The 26941-nt window shown below is 35.9% G+C and overlaps 2 protein-coding genes across 2 annotated transcripts; both read right to left on the bottom strand.

Annotated features, from left to right (window-relative positions):
* Positions 1-329: 329 nt before the first annotated feature.
* Positions 330-908, bottom strand: LOC130472158 (protein FAR1-RELATED SEQUENCE 5-like). The gene has a single exon (XM_056842628.1). The coding sequence runs from the start codon at positions 906-908 to the stop codon at positions 330-332; it is 579 nt and encodes a 192-aa protein (XP_056698606.1).
* Positions 909-25189: 24281 nt separating this feature from the next.
* On the bottom strand, positions 25190-25951 carry LOC130472157 (extensin-like). The gene is made up of 2 exons (XM_056842627.1): positions 25306-25951; positions 25190-25260 (listed from the first exon to the last, which is right to left on the bottom strand). The coding sequence occupies exons 1-2, from the start codon at positions 25949-25951 to the stop codon at positions 25190-25192; spliced, it is 717 nt and encodes a 238-aa protein (XP_056698605.1).
* Positions 25952-26941: the final 990 nt, after the last annotated feature.

The following is a 26941-nucleotide window of genomic DNA, read 5'->3' as shown; positions in this document are numbered from 1 at the left end:
GCTTTTAAAATGTACGCTGCAACAAACACTTTTGCAGGGAACAATTAAATTGTACGCTGCAACAACCATTTAAATGGTTTGACCCGCGTTGACCAACTAGTTGTTGAAGCGTATTAATACATGTACGCTGCAACAAGGGGGCTGCAACAGGGGTTTTTTCTACTAGTGACTATACTTTATAAAGTGTTACTATAATTTTAGAATAGTAACTATATTGAATTAAGAGTTACTATATTGTCAAAATAGTAACTATATTTTATAAAGAGATACTATATTGTTAAAATAGTAACTATATTTTATAAAGAGTTACTATATTGTCAAAATAGTAACTATAATATATGAAGAGGTACCTGTTCCATTCCAGCAGCAATAGCTGCATCTTGATCAGTGAAAATTGATATAGGGTGCTTTCTTCCCATAGCCTTCAGAAAAGTTTCAAACACCCAAACGAAAGATTCTGTGGTTTCATCCCCAATGAAAGCACAAGCAAACATTGTGTTTTTCCAATGGTTATTGATACCAACAAATGGAGCACATATGAGATTGTACTTATTGGTTCTGAATGTAGCATCAAAAACTAGAACATCTCCATATATTTTGTAATCTTCTCTCATCATAGAATCCCTCCAAAATAGGCACTCAACTTTTCCTTCAGCATTGAGTCTTACTCTGAAAAAGAACTCGGGATCTATTGATTGTATGTCATACAGTTTGTTCACTAGTGTTTGTGAATCCTTGCCATCAATTTGCTTCATTTTTAACTTGTAGCAGTAGTTTAGATGATCAATCATCGTATGACCTACACAGTCGTCTCCGCCAGTTTCTGTTGACATATACCTATAAGACTCCATTGGTCTTAGACCACATTCTGACATTGCCTCAATAGCTTCTTTTTTAGGTTCTGTCATTTGTCGTTCCGATCGGTGGAGATAATTACTTATTTCTCGTCAATGGGTGATTATGTACCACTACATGCTTTTCTATTTCAAAATCTCCATTTTCATTCTTCTTTGCAAATATTTGAGCTTCACATTTTGTTCTTGTTATCATAACCCTCTTTCTCCTTTCTTTCTTTTTTGCATCTGATTGATCATCTTCATTTTTGAGTTCTTTGTTTTTAGGAGGGTCTCTTATTCCAGCAGCAGAGCAGTAGAAGTATTTTCCATTAACAATTGTGGTTCCTTCTTTATATCTATTCTTCCCTTTTCGTACACTAAAACCAATAATAGCAGCATGTTTGCAATATAGATCATAAATCTCATCGGTTGTTTTCCTTGCTTCTCCAATTAAACTGCCATCTAATTCTTTATCAATGTTTTCTTCTTGCTCATTATTTGGATTTTCAAAGATGTTGTGGTTTGTATCAATTGAATGTATTATTGAACCTGTACAAATACAAATATAGTTATCATTAAATGTGATAGTTACTCTTAATATTTATATAGTTACTCTTTATATGTTATAGTTACTATATAATTAACATAGTTACTTAAGATCTATTGATTGTTATAGTTACTCTACAGTTCATATAGTTACTCTTTATTTGTTATAGTTACTCTATATTTAACATACTTACTTAGGATCTATTGATTGTTATAGTTACTCTACAGTTAATATAGTTATTCTTTATATGTTATAGTTACTATAAGTTAAATGTAGTTTATTGCTTATATAGATTATTTCGTTATGTGAAGTTACTCTATAATTAATATAGTTACCTTTCATAAATTATAGTTACTTTATTATAAATATAGTTATCATTATATGGGATAGTTACTCTTCATTTTATACAGTTACTGTTTATATATTATAGTTACTCACAGTTAATATTACTCCTTTTTATATGTTATAGTTACTCTACAGTATATAGTTCTTCTTTATTTGTGATGGTTACTCTTCATTTTATATAGTTACTTTTTATATGTTATAGTTACTCTATATTTAACATTGTTACTTAAGATCTATTGATTGTTATAGTTACTCTACAGTTCATATAGTTACTCTTTACATGTAATAGTTACTCTATATTTAACATACTTACTTAGGATCTAATGATTGTTATAGTTACTCTACAGTTAATATAGTTATTCTTTATATGTTATAGTTACTATAAGTTAAATGTAGTTTATTGCTTATATAGATTATTTCGTTATGTGAAGTTACTCTATAATTAATATAGTTACCTTTCATAAATTATAGTTACTTTATTATAAATATAGTTATCATTATATGGGATAGTTACTCTTCATTTTATACAGTTAATGTTTATATATTATAGTTACTCACAGTTAATATAACTCCTTTTTATATGTGATAGTTACTCTACAGTATATAGTTCTTCTTTATATGTGATAGTTACTCTTCATTTTATATAGTTACTTTTTATATGTTATAGTTACTCTATATTTAACATTGTTACTTAAGATCTATTGATTGTTATAGTTACTCTACAGTTCATATAGTTACTCTTTACATGTAATAGTTACTCTATATTTAACATACTTACTTAGGATCTATTGATTGTTATAGTTACTCTACAGTTAATACAGTTATTCTTTATATGTTATAGTTACAATAAATTATATGTAGTTATTTCTTATTTATATTATTTCGTTATGTGAAGTTACTCTATAATTAATATAGTTACCATTCATAAATTATAGTTACTTTATTTTAAATATAGTTATCATTATATGTGATAGTTACTCTTTATTTTATATAGTTACTGTTTATATATTATAGTTACTCACACTTAATATAACTCTTGTTTATATGTGATAGTTACTCTACAGTATATAGTTCTTCTTTATATGTGATAGTTACTCTTCATTTTATATAGTTAGTCTCTATAGTTTATAGTTACTCTACAGTTACTATAAGTCCTGTCTATATGAGATAGTTACTCTACATTAAACATAGTTTCTCTTTGTATGTTATAGTTACTCTGCGTTAAATATAATTCCTCTTTCTATGTTAGTTACACTACTGCAATTATAATATGTTAACTATATCAATATAACAGTTATTATATATATATTAAAAGATACTATATCATACCTTCTTCAATACATTGATTTGCAACCATAACTTGCTGAGATGTGCCTTCATCTTCATCTTCAACATCATATACTTCTCTATGATTCTCTAAGTTTTCTAAAATAATAATAATTACTCAATGAGTATGAAAGTTTCTATAATTTTCTTCGTAGTTAGTTATTAGGATTCGAATATTACCGTCATAATTATACAATTTTTCTTCTATTGCGCGATTTAAATCGATATTCAAATCGATTAAATCGTCCTCCATTGTTGAAGCTCGAAGAGAGAGAAGCTGTTGGAGGAGAGAGAAGCTGCTGTAGGAGAGAGAAGTTGCTGCTGGAGGAGAGAGATTTCAATTTTAGGGTTTCGCGCATTCTGTTATTTTGGAACACGTGATTTCAAACGGTTCAGCGCTGCAAATTACCTAATTACCCTGGTCCATGGTAACCTTAATGGTCGACCGGGTCCATGCAAGCGGAATTGCTCTTTGTTGGTTGCATATTCCATCTTCAATACATAGCCAACCACTGCTCCACCATCGCTAACAACATTCATCGGCCATCATAGGGTCAATTAAATCTAGAAACTTCGCATCAATGTCGCTGAGAGCGCAGAAGTCGAATTCTTGTGATATTTGTTAAAATTTGATACTCAAGTTAGTGTTTTCTTCGATTAAACACATAGATGCTGAAATGGAAATTTTTGTCTTATAATCGCCTGTCTTGTTGCAATTAGATTTTGATTTTCTTGAATTTGTAGTTAATTAGGGAATAACCGGATTAATGGGGGTGGTTTTAGAGTTTTATCATGTGCGTTTTTGTGTGTGATTAAGCTCACTTTATTGTAAACTGGTTGTTCTCACTATTTGATGTTAGAGCGCTTATCATCCATAGTAAGGTGACGCCTAAATATTTTAGTTGTACCTAACTACTTTACAGTAAACTTGTTGTTCTTAACAACTTCTACAGCAACTTGCCTTGTTATTTTACTCTTGTCATTACTAATAAAATGGGACAAGTCTTTCTTTAGTCTTGGGAGGCGCAACCTCTGGCCTTGTGGGATGAAGTGAATACTGTTTATTACAATTACACCCAACAACTAAACAGACTAGTGAAATGGGATAAATCTAAGATAAAAAAGGGAGTCATTTTGAGCCATGAAAAGCTTTCGGAACATGTATCCTTTTGTTTGAAGACTATAATTTCAAGCTTTTAGAACTTTAATTTTTTTCTCAATGATAATTAGTTTTGTTTGTGTTAATAAAAAAGGAATGATCAGATCGGACAATGCGATAAGAAAATCATAAAAGGAAAAATCGAATTGGGTATTTGCAAAATTGCAAGAATCATGGTTTATAGAGCATATAAGTCACATTCTTTGGAATCTTTGACTAATTTTTATACTCTATGTAAGTGTTTGCTTCAATTAAATACGTAGATATTGAAATGAAAATCGTTGTGTTATAATCGTCTATATTGTTGCAGTTAGGTGTTTATTTGCTTGAATTCATGGTTAATTGAGGAATAACCAGATTAACAGGATTAATTCTTGTGTGTTTGTTTGTTTGTTTGGGATTAAGCTCACTACTGTAAACCGGTTGTTCTCACAGTATTGTGTCAGAGTGCCGATGTTTAAGAAAAATGACATTTCGTTTATGATTTTGGAGTTTTTTGCATAAACATATGTTAGCTTTTCGGGGTTTTGCTTTTATTCTGAAATCTTGTTATTGGTTTTTTTTTTGTTGTTGTTGAAGTTGCAGGAGGAGAGTGTTAGGGTGTATACGTGTGTTTATATTTTAAAATAGGACAACAACAGGGCAGTGGTATTGGCAACGTTAGTTGTAGTTGTGGGTTGTTGTCTAGCTAGGACTCTCATGGAATTTCTATGAAAAAAAGCCTTGATGTTACCCCTTTGAAATCTCAAGCGACGACTTCACTAGAGTTGAATTTTTGTTTGGGTAATTAGATACTCATATTTTTCCTGGCAAGGTTATAACCAAGGGAGGTTTAGTTTCTAGCACATTGACATATATATGTTAAGGGAGAAGTTGTTAAGACAGCTCCTAGACTGATTTATTTCCGCTTACAGGTGTACTGGTCATAAGTTTACTTCATTATACCTGCTTTTCTTGGCTATAAGTTGTTGCTGGCGCTTTGCGAATTTAGGAATGAATGGTGAGTTTAGCTAACTCTTTTTCTGTCATTATTCCACTATCTTTTCCTTTTTATGATATTAAGTTGCTTTTTTCTTGTCACTTCAAAAACCAACCAAGAGATGATTATGGCCCAAGGTGTCGATTTACTACCAGTAACTGCTACGCTACTAATGGAGAGGATCCCCAAAGCCTTCGTGTGATTGCTGGAGCAGTGGGTTTTAGATGTTTGATCTCAAGCAGTTTCAACTGTAGTTTCATCTTTTCTGGGCCTGCTAGTTCATGTTTGCAGGTTGGGTTTTTTGTGTGTGTTTTGATTGTTGGTCTACGTTGTTGTTGCTGAGTTCAAAGGAGCTTCATGGTTGTTTAATCCATATGGAGGAGGTCCAAACACGTACTGTATGATGTTGGCTTGAGGATCAGAGCATGTAATTCCTCTTTTATGCGTTTTCAGTTCCGAGGTGACAGTTTGGTGGTGTTTATTTTTGAGCGATTTGTTTACTCGGTCTCTATTTTGGTAGGTTTATTGTAGGGGTAGGTGCTGCTGTTTCTTGAGGTGCTGTTGTTGGTGAGGTGTTGTTGTTGCTTGGAGCTAGCTGCTGTTCCTTGAGGTGTTGTTGTTGGTGAGGTGTTGCTGTTGCTGTTGCTTGGAGCTAGCTGCTGTTGCATGGAGCTGTTGTCTACTAGGAGCTTTCTGATGCTGTCTGCTTGGAGATGTTGTCTATTGTTTCTGTTTGATTTTGCTTGGACGTACTACTGCAGGCTGGTGATTTAGGAAGTGTTGCGTTTTTTTTTTTTTTGAATTTTGTGGTATAGGGACCGAAATTGATCTCGGCTGACTTTCTTTTTGTTTTGATTATTATATTGCTTAGCCAAACAAAACAATTGTTGTATGTGGATGTTTCTGTAACCAACTACATATGAAATTATATCGGTTTAACTTATTTTCTATTGTATATGTTAATTTCACATTGTACATGCAAATAATTTTTATATTTAAATATATATATATATATATATATATATATATATATATATATATATATATATATATATATATATATATATATATATATATATATTGGGTATTTTAAATAAAATAATCGTAGTAGTAGTAGTAGTAATAATAATAAAATAATAATAATAATAAGTATGCGGCACGTTGTAGGGCTTTGGGTTACGGTTTCTTTCCTTTTTCCTTCTCTTCTTTTGGGGAATTAGAGAAAGGGGTTGTTTCTTTGCTGAAGCGGGTCCAGACGTACTCCAGGGCTCAAGACATTGGGGCACGGGCAGCTGCCCACATTTTCAGCAGGATCGGGTTCGCCATTGCTAGAGGAGTGGGGGCCCAGATTGTATCTCGGCTCCCCTCCAACTTCTTGTAGTTTACTTGATCTTTGTAGCTTGTTAAGCTTGTAACGTTTTATTATTATTATTATTATAATAATAATAATAATAATAATAATAATAATAAAAAGAAGAATGTTACCTATTAATTAACAAGGTGTTACATTAGTTTGCAAAAAGTGATCCATAATGTTAAATAAAGTGTTACTTTATGTCAAAAGATGATTGAAAAATGTTACCTAATAATCAACAAGGTGTTACATTAGTTCGCGAAAGTGATACATAATGTCGGATAAAGTGTTACTATATGATTGAAAAATGTTACTATAGATAAGTAAGTGTTACATAAGAAATAAAAGGTAACACTTTAAAAATGATACCAATGATATAAAAAAGTGTTACATAAGAGGGTCTATAGTAACACTTTTAAAAGTGTTACCATACGTTACCCAAAGTGTTACATAAGACCTTAGGGAACATGGGCGGATGTATCACCCACTAAAGTGTTACCTATTGTCTATAGTAACATTTTTACCACTTTATGTATCACTTTTTGGGTGTTACTTAAGGTTCATTATGTACTAGTGGTAGTAAATTTCTAGGGTTCGGGTGAACCCCTCTTTTGAGTCATGAACAATTGATTTATGCATGTGGGATTTTAGTGATTGTGGGATGTTTATTAGTTGATTGAAAGGGTTTTATTGTTAGTCTTCATGTTTGATCATCATTTAGACTTATTTCTAGTCTCCTCAACCAAGGATCGAAAGATGAAATTGAGTGGTAGGCTCCCTTTTGATTGCTAGACTAAAAGACCATGAAAATAGGGCTCCCAAGTCTATGGGATTATATTGTCATCATAACTTACGTTTTATTGCTTGAATTCATGTTTTGCACCATGAAAATAGGTTGTAGCTCATGATCAAGTTATCCTTTCTAGCTCGATAGAGTAGTTAGGTGCCTTAGATGACTATCCACTAATTTATTCCCTAACATTGCTTCTAATCCTCATGCTTTTGAACCGTTCATGATTAAATTGAGTGGTGTTACCCGTACCTTAGTCTCTCTTAATTGAATTTTCATCCTTTAATTATCTTAGTTTGTCCTAATTAGTGTAGAACTCTTAACAAATCAAAGCACCCCCGACTTGACTTAGCTTTTATATTCGATAGCATTTGGTGGTTGATTCATAGCCTCTCTTGGGTTCGACCCTTTCTTACCCTTTCTACTTAGTTAGAAAGACCGAGTTAGGTTACTATTTGATAGGTTGGCGACGCTCTATCACATTCCCCCCAAAATTTTATAGGAAGATTCCCTTGAAATCGTAACGCTCTGCCAACATTCAAAATATGTTGGTGCTTCCTCTCGACTCTCCCATTCTGTTGAGGTGTCCCAACACACGACGACTCAAACAGAATCCCATTTTTAAGGAAATAACCCTGCAAACAATTAAACTCAGTATCATTGTCACTATGAACAACTCTCGGGGATCGATTAAACTGACATTTAACCATGGCAACAAAATTAAGAAACGACGATTCAACTTCCATTTTATTGCACAATAAATAAATCCATACACCCCTAGAATAATCATCCACGATGGTAAGAAAATACTTCGCCCCACTCGACGAGGGTATTTTGAAAGGCCCCCATAAATCAAGATGAACAAGGTCGAATGTGTGACTGGCACGACTATCGCTATTTGGAAAACTCTCCCTACATTGTTTCGCCCGCGGGCATACATCACAAATGGTTTTATTTTTCCTAATCTTATGACTCACGGGAGGAAGTAACTGCAACACTTTTTCCGACGGATGCCCCATACGTTGATGCCATAAGTCGACCACACAGTTCACTACTAGCACACGAACCCTTGGAACACCACGGAAAAAATATAGTCCTTCCTGTCGATCACCCACGCCAATAACCGTCCTCGTCGAGCGGTCCTGAAGTACACACATTTTGTTAGTAAATTGAGCAGAACAATGTAATTCGTCACTTAGTTGTGTTATAGAAATTTAATTGCAGTTCAATTTAGGCACAAATAAAACATTATCAAGCACAAAACCATCCTCTAACACCACGAACCATATTGATTTGAGTTTGCCGGTTGACCATCTGGCAACACGACCTGGCAGTTTCCTGATGTTTTGATATTTCTCAAAATTGAAATATCACCCGTCATATGATTTGATGTCCCACTGTCAACAATCCATCGTAAATCAAGATTACCTTGCAGCTTACTTATCGGTCGTCTCAGAATGTCCAACAATCTGTTGGACTTGATCGTTTGTCACTCCAACAAGCTCATGATTATCTGTCGTCATTGCTCCCAGCGATCCTCCTCCACTCGACACATTGGAGACTGCACCACCCGTGCAGTTGCTCACTGCGTTGGCACGAGCGACACCACTGGTAGTGGATTTTGCCCCCCGAGCTCCCCTGCCTCCTCTACTCGACGACCTGCCTCCACGACCTGCCTCCACGACCAAGCCCTCTTCCACCTCGCTTCTTCTCATCCCACCATTCGGGAAATCCAATCAGCTGATAACAAGTTTCTTCCTTATGACCCTCACGATTGCAATGACCACAAAATATGTCACTCGCATCTCCCGACCTCGACCGACCCTTAGTCTCGACCTTGAACGCCATGACACTCTCTTTACCTCTCGATGCCTTGGCGCGCATTGTCTCGGTATTCATAACCGTCTGGTATGCCTCGTCGAGGCCTGGCAACGACGATCTTGCTAACAGTTGTGCACGAATTGCTTCATAGTGGTCGTCTAGGCCAATTAAGAAATAGTGCAGACGATCTTCATCATGAATTTCCCCCACCTGCTTCGCTATGTTGCACGTGCAACTCGTACATATACACCTCGGAAATCGTGCATACTGTACGTACTCCTTCCATACCTTCGACAAGCGGCCATAGTACTCCATGACGCCCTCAGACGTGCCCTGCTTGCAGCCACTCAGAGCCATCTTAATATGGCAGAACCTAGTGCCCGACACGACGCAGTACCGCGTCCTCAAATGACTACAACTCGTGAGCAATATCAAAGTCTTCCAGATTCGAACGCAAACTCTCGTCTATGGTGTTTGTAATCCAAGACACCACCATCGAATTGACCGCAATCCAATGTTTCATCTTCGTCGCGTCCGTAATGGGTTCCTTCACAGAACCATCAAAAAATCCAAATTTGAATTTTGAAATCATCGAGCGACGAACAGCTTTGGCCCATTCATCGTAGTTCGACGCTCCTCTCAGTTTCACAGGGGTGATAACAATACCGGGGCCGTCGCCTGACCCGAGATAGTAGTCTAGGTCGACGGCGGCGGCGATGACCTTTGGTGGTGCCTCCTCATCGCTACTCATGGTGATACTTAAGGAATTGTGAACTCCTAATCTCAATACTCAACAAGCGAAGAAATTCGATGTTCTCAATACTCCGCTACACTCTCACGAATTCTTGCGGAAAAAAAATCTAGGGTTTTTAACCTAGGCTCATGATACCATGTCAAATATTGTGTAATCTCGTACTATTCTCATTAATCACAAACGTATATATAGTACAACTCAGTAACCTAAACCCTAGGTTACATATTAGGTAACATACCATAGTTAGGACTCTACAGAATATTCACAGAATAATATCTAATATATCTTAACAATTATTTATATAGGTTTGTGATTGAAGTCAATGTGTAGATTCCCCCCCCCCCCTAAAGTCAATGTGTAGATAGATGTAGTATAAGTAGTACACCTTCTAAAGATGTTTAACTTGGTCATTTTCGCAAATTAGAGCAAGGGATGTCCCATACTCTCCTCCATTTTTTACTTGCACCATTTGATGTTACACGTTTTTCACAAATGTTTAGCTATTATATATTCCGTATTAGCTAAAATTATATTAAAAAAAAGTTAATATCTTGAAAATATATGTTGAGACGAATCTAACGATATTACACATGACTATATAATTCATTAATTATGTGTGAATCACAAAAAATTGATAAACAACACGTCTCCTGTGTGACCAACCACACCATCAGTGGTGGTGTGATGTGCGTCGCAACCCTCTTGCACACAGCTACTATGGAGAAGGTTATTGACTGGTGTTACTTGACTTTCTATGTGTTGATGTTACTTATACATTGTGGTCGATATTACTTTTCTTGTTTTATTGTAGTTTATTCAATTTCATGTTAGAGTTTTCCATGTATAGACTAGTGCTACTTGACTTTTTATGTATGTGTTACTTATACGTTGTATTCGCTATTACTTTTCTTATTTTATGTCAGTTTATTCAATTTCATGCTGGAGGTTCCTTGTATAGACTGGTCTTACTTGGCTTTATATGTCGGTGTTACTTTACCATTGTATTCCTTGTTACTTTATTTTATTTTATTGCAGGTTCTTCAATTTCATGTTAGAAGTACCTGGTACAGACCGATGTTACTTGATTTTCTATGTTGGTGTTACCTTTTGTTATTGCAGTTTCTTCAATTTCATGTTAGATGTTCCTTGTATAGACTGGTGTTACTTGACTTTCTATGCTAATGTTACTTATACATTGCATTCGCTGTTACTTTTCTTGTTTTATTATAATTTTAGGTTAGAGGTTCCATGTAAGGACTGATGTTACTTTATTTTCTACGAGATTATATAAAAACTAAAAAATGAGTTATGATAATTAATCACAATTAGGTTTTGATAGCGAGTAGAGAAAAAATGTCGTTTATTGGATTATTTGGACTGCAGCGTTGAGCGTAGTTCCACCATTTGGACTGCAATATAGTTTTATTTTTTTATGAATTAAAATGGAGAGAATTAAGGGGTTATGAATTCATTTGGACTGCAACATATATAGTTTTATTTTTTTATGAATTAAAATGGAGAGAGTTAGGGTTATGAATTAAAATGGAGAGAATTAGAGTTTATGAATTAAAATGGTAAAAATTGATGGGTTATGAATTAGAATGGAGAAAAATAAGGGATTTTGTCATCTTTTCAAAGTTCTTAGAAATTTAAAGTAACAAATATACATTATGGAGGAGAAAATTATGGGGTAATTGATTGACTTTTTTTTATTTCTTTTGTTATTTTGTGTCATTTAGGTGGGTTAGTTTGATTTAATTAAGTATTTGGTAAAAAAAATTCATTTTAAAATTCTTTTGCCCTGATTTTGGTGGGTTAAGTTAGTTGAAATTAACTATTTGAAAAAAAAAAGTTTCTTTTTTAATTTGACTTTTGGAAAAATTGATTTTAAAAATACAACCTTTGGCCGGTTCGCTAAAAAAGGGCTGAGCTTTCATTAATCTAAGAATAATATAAGCTTAAGAACTAATTTATAATTAAAGGGCTTCTTTTTTTTTTGACCTGCTAACAAAGGTAAATGGGTGACGTGGCTTTTTGACCGTTGTAAAGGGAGCCGTGTCTTCGACAACGATTTCTAGAGTGAAGTGTGGTTGTGGCGTTGATGCTGTTGTTCGAGTTGCCAAAAAAGGTCCAAATAATGGGATGAAGTTTCTTGGATGCCAATTTTAGCCCGTATGTGGAAAGTTAATTTAATTTCATGTTAATTTGTATCTCAATTTGGGTTGAAAATTAACACAATTATCTATTTTTTTCAATCAATTTAGGTCAAAGACTGCGGTTTTTTCAGATGGGTTGGAGAAAACAATATAATTAAAGACTACCAAATGCTATTTTTGGAGAAGGAGACTACGTGTTAGGTTATGATACATATGACAATTCATAAATCATGCGGAAAAACCATAAAGCCAGGAAAGCATATTATTTACACATAATCATTTAGCATAGAATAGATGCATACATGTTGTAGCGTGCCTTCCCTAGCTGCGCCCGAACCGAACAAGAACAAGTCTTTAGGACTCCAAATGTCGTCCCTCCGTAGATAGTCCACAGTACGTCTGGATCCGCCTCAAGTTAGACCAACTAGAATCGCCCTTAAGGTGCTTAGGAATTTCGGCTAGTGTTTGCAAGTGTATGGCTGATTTTTATTTCAAAAAACTTACCCTTTGAATACTTCAATCGTACCCATAAATTGTGACCCTAGGCACCTATTTATAGGAGTATGGAAAAGGAATTATAATCCTACTAGGATGTGGATTTGCTAGTTAAAACTTTATTAGGACTCTAAATAACAAAGCAAATCTAATAGGATTAGGATTTTAATCTTTGCACAAATCCTAATAGGATTAGGATTTCCCGCACAAGCGTTGCACAAGCCGTGCACCCGCGCAAGCCTTGCGGCCCACGACAGGCGCACAACCCACGCTGCTATGCTGCGCGCGCGCGCCCTTGGCTGGGCCAAATCACTCAGGTATTGAGGATTTAGTGTCTAATAATTTTAATGAAATTTACTTATGACAGATTTTCATCTCTTACAGTAAAGTTTTATAGGTCTGTCCGATACTAGTCTTCCCAAAGTAAGTATCTATGCAAATGATTATGACATTGCCATGTCCACATAGTTCAAGAAACAGAACTACTAGTCATCTTGCATTCTAGTCGTCTAACGTTTTCTATGCGTCCAATTTTATAGAAAACTCCGACCAGGGACCATTTTCAACTTTTGACATTCAAGTTCACTTGATAGACATTTCTTAGTCACAGGACTGGTCCTGACAGTCTATCTTGAATATATCGTCAAATTGAAGGGACTCATCATTTAATACTAAATCAAGATTAAATGGAATATGAAAATACATTTCATATATGATAAATGTTCAACCCCAATGTTTTACAACCATGGGCCTCAAACCCATCTTTAAAACAGTTCATGGAATTCAAAGCTATGCTTGATTTCCAATGCCACAATGTGAGTGTTGTTTCTCACTTGTTGCATAGGTTTAGTTATCATGCTTTGCCAATCTTAATATTCTTTTCATCGAATGTTCTTCGAGATAGATGATAAGATCTTTTGAGTATGTTTATTTTGTGATCTAGTCTTTTCTTGCTTCAAGAGTGGTTCTACGCATTTTTCAATGAAGAATCATCAAGTCAGCAGACATGTGATCTACCTAAGTTCAATGAAGAACTCATAAATACAAACAACTCTATTTCATTGCTTCTTAGGCAATAAGTACTTCTACTTCAATTGTTTAGGTTGCTAGTGATGCTTTGGTTGGATTTACTTATCCAAGCAGTTCACAGATATGTGGAAGACTTTCCAGCTGTATCTTAGAACATAGAAATTAATATTCAATTTCCCACGCAACAACTCATGGTCTCCAATCCATGTTGCCATTTCAAAACACGATGCTCTATAGCTCGTCCTTATCAATGGTTAACTCCAAAGGGTCTTGCTTGATCCTTTGCCAGTGTTTATGCGTGTAGCATCAATATTTAGCATATCTTTATTTCCTTGAATCAAGAACTATTCCTATGTACCTTTTCAAGTACCATAAGTTTTTCTTGATCTCAATCTAGTTGATCTTCACTTAGATCAATAGAGATTGGTATATGTTCGTCATGCCTAAAGTCATACGATACGTTTTTGGCGATCCTCATATTATATCATACATGATAAATTCTTTTGCAGAATAATTCCCAATTGAATTCTATTCATGTAACTTTAGCTCATTCTAGTTTCGGTAGATACTAAATCCAGCTAGATTCTTTGACATATAATATAGGTTAAGAATCTTACTTATATCCTTTGATGTTTAACTTAGTAAATGCTTATACATAGTTCAAACATCTTTTACTTAGATTTATTCACATGGGTCGAATATCTCCAATGGAGTCTTTCGTGTTTGATTTAGTAAATGCCATTACTTAATCCAAAATATTAATATAAGATCTTTGTAAATAGATCTTAATACCCAGTATGTACTAAGTTTCGCCTTGGTCCATCATTGATGAATAATCTCAAATCTAAGTCATTAGTATTTGAATGTTATTTCACAATAGAGAGATATGTGTGTGATACACATAGGACCAATTAAGTTTTTATGTACTCCCACTAAACTTCTTATATATCTATAAGAATCATGTACATTTTATGAAACTAAAATACTTATTAGCTTCACTAAAATACAGTTCTAATTCCCAATTGCTTGCTTAAATCTGGACTTAGATTTCATAAGCTAGCTTTCCTTTTCAAGCATTATTTGGATCCACAAATCCTATGACATGCCATGTACATAGTTTATTCCAACATTTGATTGACGAATACGTTTTGTCATCCAATTGCCATATTTACCAATATGCAATCATTGCTTGAATTATAGACTTGAGCATTACGATTATGCATGAGGTTTCAACACAATCCACACCGTGAATTTGCTTGTAAACTTTAGCAACTAATCTAGCTTTGTGTTGTGAACACAATTTCATGTTTGATGGTTTTTATCCTTAAAACAAACTTGCAACCAATAGGTGTGAAACTATTCTTGCAAATCAACAAAATTTCAATTTTGTCATCAAAACATTGAGTATGTTTTATGGCCTCTAACCATTTAAAACATTTGAGTCTATATATGGCTTCTAACCATTTTAAGGAATCTGGGTTTCGTCATAGCTTTCTTACAGGTCACAAACTCATTAATCTAATAGTTTGACTGTAAGTTGTAGGTTTCTTCAATATCTAATAGAAGAATTGCATAGTTTCAGTGACTTGAACTCTATGCCTACTAGGGTATAGAACATCAAACAACAGAATATCAATAGCCACTTAAAAGTCCTTTGAATATTCTGTTCTCCTTGAAGCACTTGTAAATTCTTCTAAGAGATGTCTATTCTTTAAGGCCACTTCTAAAAGTCCTCAAAGAATAAGCTCGGATTTTCTGAAGCACTTCGAAAAGCCTCCGGAATGTCCGTTTATGTTTGTTGTTCGCCTTGAAGACTTTCGAGGTCTATTTTCTCCCACTTGTCATTTTGGAAACGAATCTCCAAAAGGACATTATTTCGAGCAAACAAACATTATGTTCTCAAAAATTCATGGTAGAAACAATACCCTTGTGTCTCATTTGAATAAATCACAATGAAACATATATCTATACTTGGGCCTTAGTTTGTTGAATAACAAACACTAAGCTCCGACTGAGTTTAGGAACTCTTTAGATATATTATGAAAAGATATTCTGAAATTACTTTTCAATAGCTTTGACGAATTTGGTTTAGTTTGGTGGTAGTTGGGCATTTTGTTTTAGAAATTATAGGGAAAGTCTTTATGATTCATCATTGATCGAATCAATTACTAATTGACTTCGATCATTCCAACTTAGATATGTCATATCTTATGGAGCTAGATTGTGAATTTTACTACACACAATCATTGATGATCATTCTTGACTTAAGTAATCATCAACATGATCTAACCTAGATCTTTATGATTTCTTGCCAAGTGGGATTTATACTTCTGAATCTTTGAACTAGCCAAACAGATTCAAACTTATATCACATTGAGTAAATAAACCTATATTCACTCAAATCTGTGTGAAATAATAAAGTCATAAAACCTTTCTTTAGCTTTGAACTCTATCGTCTAGGCGTTCTAACAATAGTTCATATCTTTTGTTACTTTCAACAAGTAAGACTAGTTGTCTTAAATTGATCTAGAAATCAATGAACTTTCAAAAGTCCATCAAAATAGAGCTTTTGAACGTTAACTTGTTGATATGGTCTAAGCAACAATGCCAAAGATTAGTGGAACTCAAGTCAAGGGGTTGATTTGAACCTAGTAAAGTTCTTTTTGTTTAAAGAGTTGTTTGTTTTAATCAAGCATATTGACTCAAACCGTAAATGACCATTTCATTCAAATAAACAAACAAACATTGTTTTTGTTCTTCTGAATGTGAGTCTTTTTGTGTTTGAAAACAGAAATTTAGGTATGCTGATTATGGAACAAAATAGCCATTAAGTTCCAGCCTTTGAAAGGACTTAAAACAAACTAGATGACCCTACAACTAATGTAGCATTGCCATGCTTCATTTCCCACTTGTAGGTCATTAGTGTATCCTAGCTTCCATTGTTTGAGTTTTACTGAAGTAAGAACCTCAAGCGGTATATGATACCAAGGAAGTTTGATTTCTAGGTCACTGCTCTTTAAACATAAACTTATAGGTAGAAACAGAATTGTAAATTCCTTTCATTTGTTCCTTTGTTTTCCTATTTCTTGTACCCTTTCTAATAGCCTTAAGAATTGAATTCTCTAGTGTTGACTTTTGTACTTTGCTTAGACATGTCCAATGTCACTCCAACAAAGTTCTTACCATTTATGTTGAATATTCTGTTTCAACTAGATGATCTTACCAGAAGCTTCTAAAGTTCTCTAAGCATCAATCTATTCGAATGTCTAGGGACTAGATTCATTCGAGAAATAAATGGACAAAGATATTAGGTTGTTAACCATTGGTAAAGCTGAGTGTTTAAACTCAATGCTTTATGATCTCAAAACTACATTGTATTTTGAATTCACAAGCATCAATCGGTTTGCCATTCGATTTTGATACTCGAAAACAACCATAAAAGTCGCTATAAGAAACGTACATTTTGAATTGCTCATTTTCTCTCATTTCCATGAATCGTTCTTGGATTCATTACCAATCGGGGAAATTTACTGTTACCTTTCTAAAAGGATTTATTGCAGTGCAAGATATTTAATTATAAACAATAATTAAAACATACATTGAAGCATGTAAAGTCTAAACATTTATCATGAGTAATAACTTGAAAATTAAAGCAATCATGCAATTTAAACAAGTCATTAGCATTTTATTCAAATTATGTGTTCCGGCAGGTGTGAATAAAATGATTCCAAGATCCTAAAACCATTGAAGAATTAAGCACAGTTTGTCGACTCAATTATAAAACATCTTAGGTAAGCAAAAACCTTTTGCTAATAGTCTATAAACTATTCTTGGTTGATAGGTACGTCTAAGAACTTATTAGGTAAACCTATCGATTTTGCCACGACATAAAAGGACTCCTTACTTATATCGTTGAGTTTCACCAAAACTAACATGTACTCACAATTATTTGTGTACCTTGCCCCTTTAGGACCAATAAGTAACACCTCGCTGAGCGAAAACTATTACTAGATTGATGTAAAGGATATCCAAGCAAGTGTATATTTTGGCATGGCACCTTTTAACTCAATTTTTAAGTTTGGAACTTAAGGCTCTTACTATGTTGGTTAGATTTTAAAATCCTTAATCATGCAACATAATCAATCTTTGATCTCATGCATATTTAAGACATATTTAAAAGCAATAAATAACTTAAAACATGCATAAGATAAATGTGATCTAGTATGGCCCGACTTCATCTTGAAGCTTCAACTTCAAAGTCCGTCTTGAAAATCTGCGTGGGAGGCACCATTTTCTTCAAATAGGATAAGCTATAATTAAAACTAATTACAACTATTTGATGGTACGCAGACCATATTTGAATTGAAAAACAATTTTGGTACTTTAGACCAATTACATTCAAATTAATGGTACGCAGACCATATTTTCTATCCTATTTGGGCCATACTAGTCACTTCATAACCTGCAAAACAGTACATATACAATATATACCATTCACCCATTCATTATCATGAATGGCCCACATAGCTGGTTAGTAAAACACATTATGCATCACATAAACATTTGCAGCAATTAATCAAGGGCACCAATAATCTATCAATTATTCAGTCCTTATTAATTCTAATCAAGTTGTTTTAACCTTAAGGATTTGTAGACCTAATCAAGAGTTTATGACTAAAAGGGCTCCCACTTAAACCAATAAATTTATATGCTTTACTAATTTTAAACATAAAAATGTATTTCTAGTCTAACCGGAAACATACAAATTTAATTAAAATTTAAAGCTCATATAAATTTATAATTGAATCCGCTTATTTAATTTATTTTTCAGTCGTATTTAAATTAATTCATGATTTTAATTTTAGTAAAATAATTAGAATAAATAAAATTTATTATAATTATAATATTAAAAATTAAAATCCAAGAAAACAATTTAAATTATTAATTTTAAAATTAATTAAAATTACGAAAAGTGAAAATTTCAAATTAAAATTTTAAAACGATCTAATCGTAACGCAACAACCCCACGCAACGCACAGCCATGGGCCACACGCACACAACCATCGCTGGCCATGTGCGCGCAGCCCATGCGCTGCGTCGCACTGCTGCTGCATTCCATCGCAAGGCATCCGAGGCACGCTTGGCCTCTGGCTCGCTGCGCGCCTGCCCTCGTCGCACGCGAGCTTGCGCTCATCGCACGAGGCAGTAGCATGCGAGCAGGCGCTCGCTGCGCGCGAGCGATCGATGCTGGGCGTAGCACTCGTGGCACGCGAGCTTGCGCTCGTTGCGCGCGAGGCTCCGCACGCTTGTGCGAGGCAGTGCGCGCTGTGGCGCAGCTCGCTTGCTGCCCACACGCGACTGCTCGTGCCTTGCTTTCGCCCTTGCCCATGCGTCCATTGCACACAGCCCACGACACAAGGCAGGGCTGCTGCCTTGTGCTCCTGCACCATGCCCTTGCTCGCTGCATTCGTACCGCATGGGCGACGAGCTCATTTTCTCGTCGTCGCATGCCCGCACTATACAACACCCCTTAAGGGTAACATGTAGCGTCCATTGCTTTGTGCGTGCAAGTTATATGAGCGAATCGCATAAAAATTAAAAATTTTATTTTCAAATTAATGACAAATTAATAAATCATATTAATTTCATAATTTTAGGGCGAAAAATCGAAAATTTATTAATTTATTGATTTCCGATTAACATGGATTCAAGTCTAGGTCATAAAAATTTAAAATTTAACATAAATTTACAATTTTTATGGTGGTTTTTAATCATAGGTATCTAATTAAATTATAACTAATTATGAAAATCAAATTAATTTTAAATTATTCCAATTTTCAACAAATTAATCATAATTACAAATTAGATTGCATAATTAACAAGGCTAGGCATTCAAACTTGTTAAACATATACAGTAGGTCAATCAAAAATTCAAGATTTAACAACAAGAATCGCAAATATTTAATTTAACATCTTAAATTTACGAAATTTTGCGTTCGAAAAACTAAAACCTCCGAAAAGTCATAGTTAGGCTTCGAATTTGAGAATTCTGGGTTTGGCCGAAAATTATAATTTTGTCAAAAATTTAGAATGCCTTTTACATGCGGAATTGACACAAAAATCACTCGATTTGGATGAGTAACGAAGAAACTGCCGAAAAACTGCGTACGTATAATTAAATAAACGCAATTTGCAATTAATTAACAATTACGAAAATTAATCACCCCTTTTAATTCATGCAAATTTGTAATATTTAACCATGTTTATGCAATTTAGATTATGAAAATAATAAGAGGCTCGTGATACCACTGTTAGGTTATGATACATATGACAATTCATAAATCATGCGGAAAAACCATAAAGCCAGGAAAGCATATTATTTACACATAATCATTTAGCATAGAATAGATGCCTACATGTTGTAGCGTGCCTTCCCTAGCTGCGCCCGAACCGAACAAGAACAAGTCTTTAGGACTCCAAATGTCGTCCCTCCGTAGATAGTCCACAGTACGTCCGGATCCACCTCAAGTTAGACCAACTAGAATCGCCCTTAAGGTGCTTAGGGATTTCGGCTAGTGTTTGCAAGTGTATGGCTGATTTTTATTTCAAAAAACTTACCCTTTGAATACTTCAATCGTACCCATAAATTGTGACCCTAGGCACCTATTTATAGGAGTATGGAAAAGGAATTGTAATCCTACTAGGATGTGGATTTGCTAGTTAGAACTTTATTAGGACTCTAAATAACAAAGCAAATCTAATAGGATTAGGATTTTAATCTTTGCACAAATCCTAATAGGATTAGGATTTCCCGCACAAGCGTTGCACAAGCCGTGCACCCGCGCAAGCCTTGCGGCCCACGATAAGCGCACAGCCCACGCTGCTGTGCTGCGCGCGCGCGCCCTTGGCTGGGCCTGGCCTTGCGCTGGGCCTGGTCGAGGCGTGCGTTGGTGCGTGCGGCTCGCTGGGGGATGGCCTGGCTTCGTGCTGGGCCTTCGTCTAGCGGGCCTCGTCCGATGCTAATTCGTACGATACGATTCCGATTAAATTCCCGATTCCGGAATTCATTTCCGATACGAACAATATTTAATATTTCCGATTCCGGAATTAATTTCCGTTTCAAACAAATATTTAATATTTCCGTTTCCGGAATTATTTTCCGATTCCGATAATATTTCCGATTCTGACAATATTTCCGTTTCCGGCAATATTTCCGATTCCGGCAATATTTCCATTTCCGATAATATTTTCCGATACGTACCATGTTTCCGTTTCCGGAAACATCTACGACTTGGATAATATTTATATTTCCGATACGATCCATATTTCCGTTTCCGGCAATATCATCGTTTCCGGAGTATTCATTTCTTGCTTGTGACGATCTCAGCTCCCACTGAAACCAAGATCCGTCGATTCCGAATATCCATAGATAGAGTATTTAATGCCATTAAATACTTGATCCGTTTACGTACTACTTGTGTGACCCTACGGGTTCAGTCAAGAGTAAGCTGTGGATTAATATCATTAATTCCACTTGAACTGAAGCGACCTCTAGCTAGGCATTCAGCTCACTTGATCTTACTGAATTATTAACTTGTTAATTAATACTGAACCGCATTTATTAGACTTAACATAGAATGCATACTTGGACCAAGGGCATTATTTCCTTCACTACGATATCTGAGTTGGAGTATGAGAAAAACGTGGTTGGGGAAAAAATGAAGAAGTTGCAATTGAGGATTGACATTATGGAAGAGGATGAACATGGGATGAAGAACGAGCTTCGTGAATTGCGTATAGAGTTGATGAAGAGTTCAAGGAATGAGAAGAATTATTCGATGGTTTTGATGTTTTCATGGGTATTTTTTGTTGTTTATATTTTCTATTTAAAATAGGAAAACACGGGAAAGGAGCGTGAAAGAATTACATTATGTTGGAGTTTGTATTTTTGAATTAGAAATGATTTTGATTCAATAATATATCGTATTTCTTAAACTTTGCGTGTTTGTGTAACTATGTGGTCGTTTTCTTAAGTTATTCAAACGATCAGAAAATTTATCGTAAAGGAATCGTATATGCTACATTTGTAAATGTAGCCCTGGACTAATAACAAACTTGCAACAAAGTCAACATTTACCAATTTATGGCTGTTTATGAATTAACCAAACCAACTAAACCAAAGTCAACATTAGTCATATTTCAGAAAGTCAACGTTAGTCAAATTTCAGAAAGTCAACAATAGTCAACTTTAGCACAAGTTATGTGCATTTAGATAGTGAACTAAACCAAACCAACTGCCAGCAACATTAGTCAATTTTGGCACTGCCAGCAACATTAGTTAAGTGATTGCACTGCACTGCTGAAGATCAACTGCCAACAAGGAATTCAGCAGAGGTTAGGGGCAGTTTAACTACAACCAACTGCACTTGAGGGTCAGTCCAACTGCACTGCAAGCAGGCAAGTAAAACCAGCTGCAGACAGGCAGGCAGGCAGGTCAGACCTGATGTTAACATGCAAACAACAGAAATAAAATCCACATCAGAAACATAAGTCAACTCTTGCAAGTTGAAGTTTGACCTGTAACATTCAGAAGAACTGTGATGTATAACTAATCCAAACCAAATCTGGTCAACATAAGTCAACTTTTGCAATCAAAATAACGACCAACATTCATCGTATTTTCAAAAAATGTTACATAAATCCCAAAAGTACCACCAAACATGGTTGTGGTTCCAAAATTACAAAAACAAAACACCACTACTATAACTAGTGATCCACTAAGTTGCTTGGTCCACGGTTGATGTTTGAGTTTGTTGCGTATTCAGGATCGAGCCATCAGAACCAATCAACACTCCTGCACCACTAGGTAACTGCATTCAAATCACAACAATCAGGCATGTAATATAATTCAATTATGTTACAACAAATAAAGTGAACACAGAAAAAAAAAAAAAACATACCCTTGAACCTCTGCCACCTCTGGAACCTCTGCCTCCTCTCGAGCCTTCTCCGGTTTGTCCAACTCTTCGCCTTCCTCTTCCCCTTGAAGTTCTCCCTCCCCTTTAAGTTGTTTATGTTTCCCCCCCTCTTCCTCCCCTACCCCTACCTCCCCTACTACCCCTGCCTCCTCTAGAACCTTGTCCACCTCTAATCATTCTCCCCCCTCGACCTAATTGTGTTGGCTGTGCTGTGACAGTGTGGTTAGCAGTGGATGTTGCCCCTATGTCAGACTGTGCAGTAGGTCCACCATCTTTCCTTGGTCTTCCTCTTGGCCTCTTTGCTGCTGGTTCCTCAACAACAGGCCTCCTGTTGTCCTTGTTGGGACATCCTCTCTTGTTATGTCCCTTTGCTTGACATAAACTGCATGTCATTTCCATCTCGTGCCTTGACAATTTCCCCGGCTTCTTAGGATCTTCAAAAGGGCACTTGATTCTATTTCTTCGAGGTCTTCCTGGGCCAATCTTGATGGGAGGGGGATCAATGTCAGCAGCAACCCTAGGCCAATGCCTTTCACCATCCAATGGAGGTATGGACCCTGAATATGCTTTCAAGTAGGTTGATTTTGTATAACACTCGTCTACGAAATCTTCAGCCTCTTTATGTTGAAAGAAAATGCAGGCAATGGCATGGCAGCAAGGAATTCCCAACATGTCCCATTTTCTACAAGTACATGTTCTCTTCTCTAAATCCACAGTGAGTTGATCCAAGTAGTACTTAACATTGAAAAGTGTGTCAGTCGAGGGCACTACATCACAGTTTGCAGCTTTTACCTTTTCCTCTTCCAACTTAGCTTGAATTCTAGGACAAATAACTGAAGCCGACTTCTCCATTTCTTGTTTCTTAATGAGCATCCTTTGCATCAATGCCATTCTAATATCCTCTAACATGTAAAGCAAGTGTTTTGTCCTAGCATCTATTATGTATCCGTTAAACGTTTCTGCCATATTGCTTGTAATGGCATCGGACTTAAAGGAAGTATCCAAGAATGCTCTACAAAATAACTTAGGGTTGTAGGATTTGAATGCTTTGAGAGAATCTGGGTTAATCTCATTCAATTCCTCACAAGCATCCTCATAATCAGCCATGTTATACGCTTTGGCTATTTTCCAAAACATTAAGTTCATTTCAACACCCCTAAACCCCTTATGCCAGTGAGCAAAGATGTGTCGAGCACAATGCCTATGCTCTGCTTTAGGTAGAACAGTGGAAACACCATGCAAAATTCCCTTAAAAAACAAAAAAAACACACAAAAATGCAAACATTTAAGATAGAATCAAGCAACATCAATAAACATGCACACAAACACATTATGCCATTCAAAAAGACAAAAAAACACACATTATGCCAACCCGATAATACAATATGGAAACGAGTACCCGAGTTTGAGTAACATCCACAAAAATTAATATGTATTGAAATAACAAGGAAGGTAAAGGACCCTTACTATGTGTTCATCAGATAAAATTGCAATGCCTTCACCGTCACCCAACTCGAGAACTTTAGCTAGTATAGTGAAGAACCATTCCCAAGAATCATTGTTTTCCCCCTCCACAGCAGCCCAAGCTATGAGAAACATCTGGTCATTAGCATCTCTGCCCACAACAGATAACAATTGGCCACCTAGCTAGGAAAGTATTCAGAAAACATGCATCGACTGCAATGATCTTTCTACACCCTTCTCTCCACCCTTGTTGCAGCCCCTCAAAGCAGGTAAATAACCTCTGGAAAACAGGAGGTATCTGATCTTTGCTAGGATCAGTGACTAACTGCACCTCTGTGCCAGGACTTAGTGTTTTCAAAGCATCCACATATCTCCCGACCTTCTTGTAATGGTCTTTCATTGAACCATGAAGAAAAAAGTGAGCTGCATACTTAACCTTGTATGCAAAATCTCTCTTCACCAGAACCTTGTATGCTCTCCTTACACACTCCATTATCTCTGCAACTGGCCAGTGTGGTCTTGCTTTGAAGACTTCCAAAAACTGCTCTGCAAGCCATGTTGACTTCAATTGTCTGTTCTTCTTCATATTTTTGTGACAGGTGTGGTTGTCTTCAATTGTTTTTACAACCCAAGTTGATCTCCTACTATCCCAAGAACCATAAAGGTACCAAGGACACCCTTCAACACACTTCACTGCCACTTTCTGCTTTCTTTTCTTGTTACTGCACACTATGCTAATGTTCCTGCCTTGAAGAATAGCATACTTAGCAAGACAATTCTTGAAGTTCTCCCTGGTTGCAAATCTCATACCCACCTTCCATTTAAAAACTGAGAAATCAGCATCTAGACTCACAAGCACACCTCTTCTGGCCCTCCTAGCAACAGTGTCTTCATCTCCACTTTCTGGTGGGGTATGGATCTCATCACCACTCACCTCATATTCACTGGTATAACCCCCATCCACAACAGGATCAGATCCACGAATAGATCCACTCTTCTCTTTAACACCATGCCTTCCTTCAGCAGCCTCTTGTTGTAGTTGTTTTGCTAACTCATGAAGCTTGTTGTTCCTGTCTTGTACTCTCTGCCTTACTGCCTTGAATTCATCATCACTGGTGTCTGGATCTTCACCATTCAATGTGTCATCTTCATTCATTTATTCTTCCTCGTCATAAATAAGTCCATCACCTTGATTGTCAACCTCATCTCCACCAGATGCCTCATAATCTGGACAGTATTATGACTCCCAGAGTCACTTTTCCCTATAAGTACGTTCATCATATGGCAGTGGACTATCAGGCCTATTATCATAGAAATCATAATCTTCTTTAGTGTTTGGGTCTGGTTGTGTCTGGTTGAAAACTTCAGGGGTTGGGTCTGGTTGTGTCTGGTTGAAAACTTCAGGGGTTGGGTTTGGTTGTGTTTGGTTGAAAACTCCAGGGGTTGGGGTTGGTTTTGGGTTGAAAACTCCAGGGGTTTGGGTAGTTTCAGTTGGAATCTTAGTACTTGCACTTGTGTGAGGTGGGGCAGATTGTGTTTCAGTGGGGGCAGATTGTGTTTTAGGGTTAGGTTCTGCATTTGTAGCACCTATAGATGAGGTGGCAGAATCTTTTCTGGGTTGTGGTGCCCTAAGACTGGTCCTGGTTGGGGTATTTAGTGGCTTAGGTGGTGGACCCCTCTTAGGAGTTAATTTCTCAGGTTTGGGTTTTACAGTGGTGGAACTTTTTGGTGGTGTTTTTTGCTTATCTTCTTGGTTTCTTTGTGGTTCAAATTGTGCGGAGGTAATGGGAATCAAATCTGGTTCATCTACTCCATGTAATACATACACCTCCAAACAGCTAATCATTTTTGCAACAGTAGTCATCTCCCTAACCTCCTTATCCGTATACACCCTTCTCAACCCATTCTCTAAAGTCATTTCCGGAATCAAGTAATATATTCCATCAATTTTTCCGTACTTCCCACACTTCTTAGCCAAATCCACAAGCCAAAATCAACACAATTCATCAGGATCAACCACAAATGTTCTACCTTGTGCTCCAACATAGGCCCAACCATTATTTGACTTCCTAAACAACCCACCATGTCAGAATTTTAATGTAACATCATCATCTTCCATTTTCCCCAATTTTACCTATAAACATTGAATATTTGCGCAATTAACACATAAATACGCAGTCAATCACAGTAACTTAATTACAATCAATCACAATTTAACCATAACCAGTCAAAATTAAACCCTAAACCCTAATTTAACACCAATCAATCAAAAACCCTAAACCCTAATTATGCAATACATGTTCATAATTATACCCTAATCAATCGCAATTGAAACCTAACAAATTACAAAAACCCAAATAAATCCCTAATTATTCGCAAAAAAAAACCCTAATTATTCGCAAATTATCCCTAATCAATCGCAATATATCCAAAATTAATCAAAACACTTTTACAGCAGTTCATGACACAACGAATCATCCAAAGCATAGCCAAAACAAAGAAATATGCAAAATTGCAGGAAATTCTGGACATTAAACCATAAACCTAACGTATGTAAGCAAATTATTAGGGTTTAGACTAGGCTTACCTGTATGATGTACGATTCTGGAAATTAATGAAGATGACGCCAAATTCTGCTATGCGTGCGTCCTTTTCCTAAATTAATGGCCCAGAATTGATGTTGACGAAAGCAAAGACAGAGGAGAGATGAACTTCAGTAGAGAAGAAAGTGGAGTAAATGAAACAGGGGTAGTAATGGGGAAGTGAGAGAGGTGGTTGAGAAATGAATGAGGGAAATGGAGGGAAACAGAAGAGAAGTCAACGTATTCGAGTTTGACTTCTCTTATTGCCACGTAACAAATCCACGTCACCCATTTACCTTTGTTAGCAGGTAAAAAAAAAACCCTTT

This window comes from Spinacia oleracea, chromosome 4 (assembly GCF_020520425.1).
Source record: "Spinacia oleracea cultivar Varoflay chromosome 4, BTI_SOV_V1, whole genome shotgun sequence".
NCBI lineage: Eukaryota > Viridiplantae > Streptophyta > Magnoliopsida > Caryophyllales > Amaranthaceae > Spinacia > Spinacia oleracea.
Note: the sequence above shows the minus strand (reverse complement) of the source record. Positions and strands in the feature narration are given on the sequence as shown.

Excerpts from the sequence above, each read along its gene's own strand:
- LOC130472158 (XM_056842628.1), bottom strand. The coding sequence starts at position 908 with ATGACAGAACCTAAAAAAGAAGCTATTGAGGCAATGTCAGAATGTGGT.
- LOC130472157 (XM_056842627.1), bottom strand. The coding sequence starts at position 25,951 with ATGACTTTAGAGAATGGGTTGAGAAGGGTGTATACGGATAAGGAGGTT. Across the intron at positions 25,261-25,305 it reads TCCACTGCCATATGATGAAC|ATTATGAGGCATCTGGTGGA; the intron begins GTACTTATAGGG and ends AATACTGTCCAG.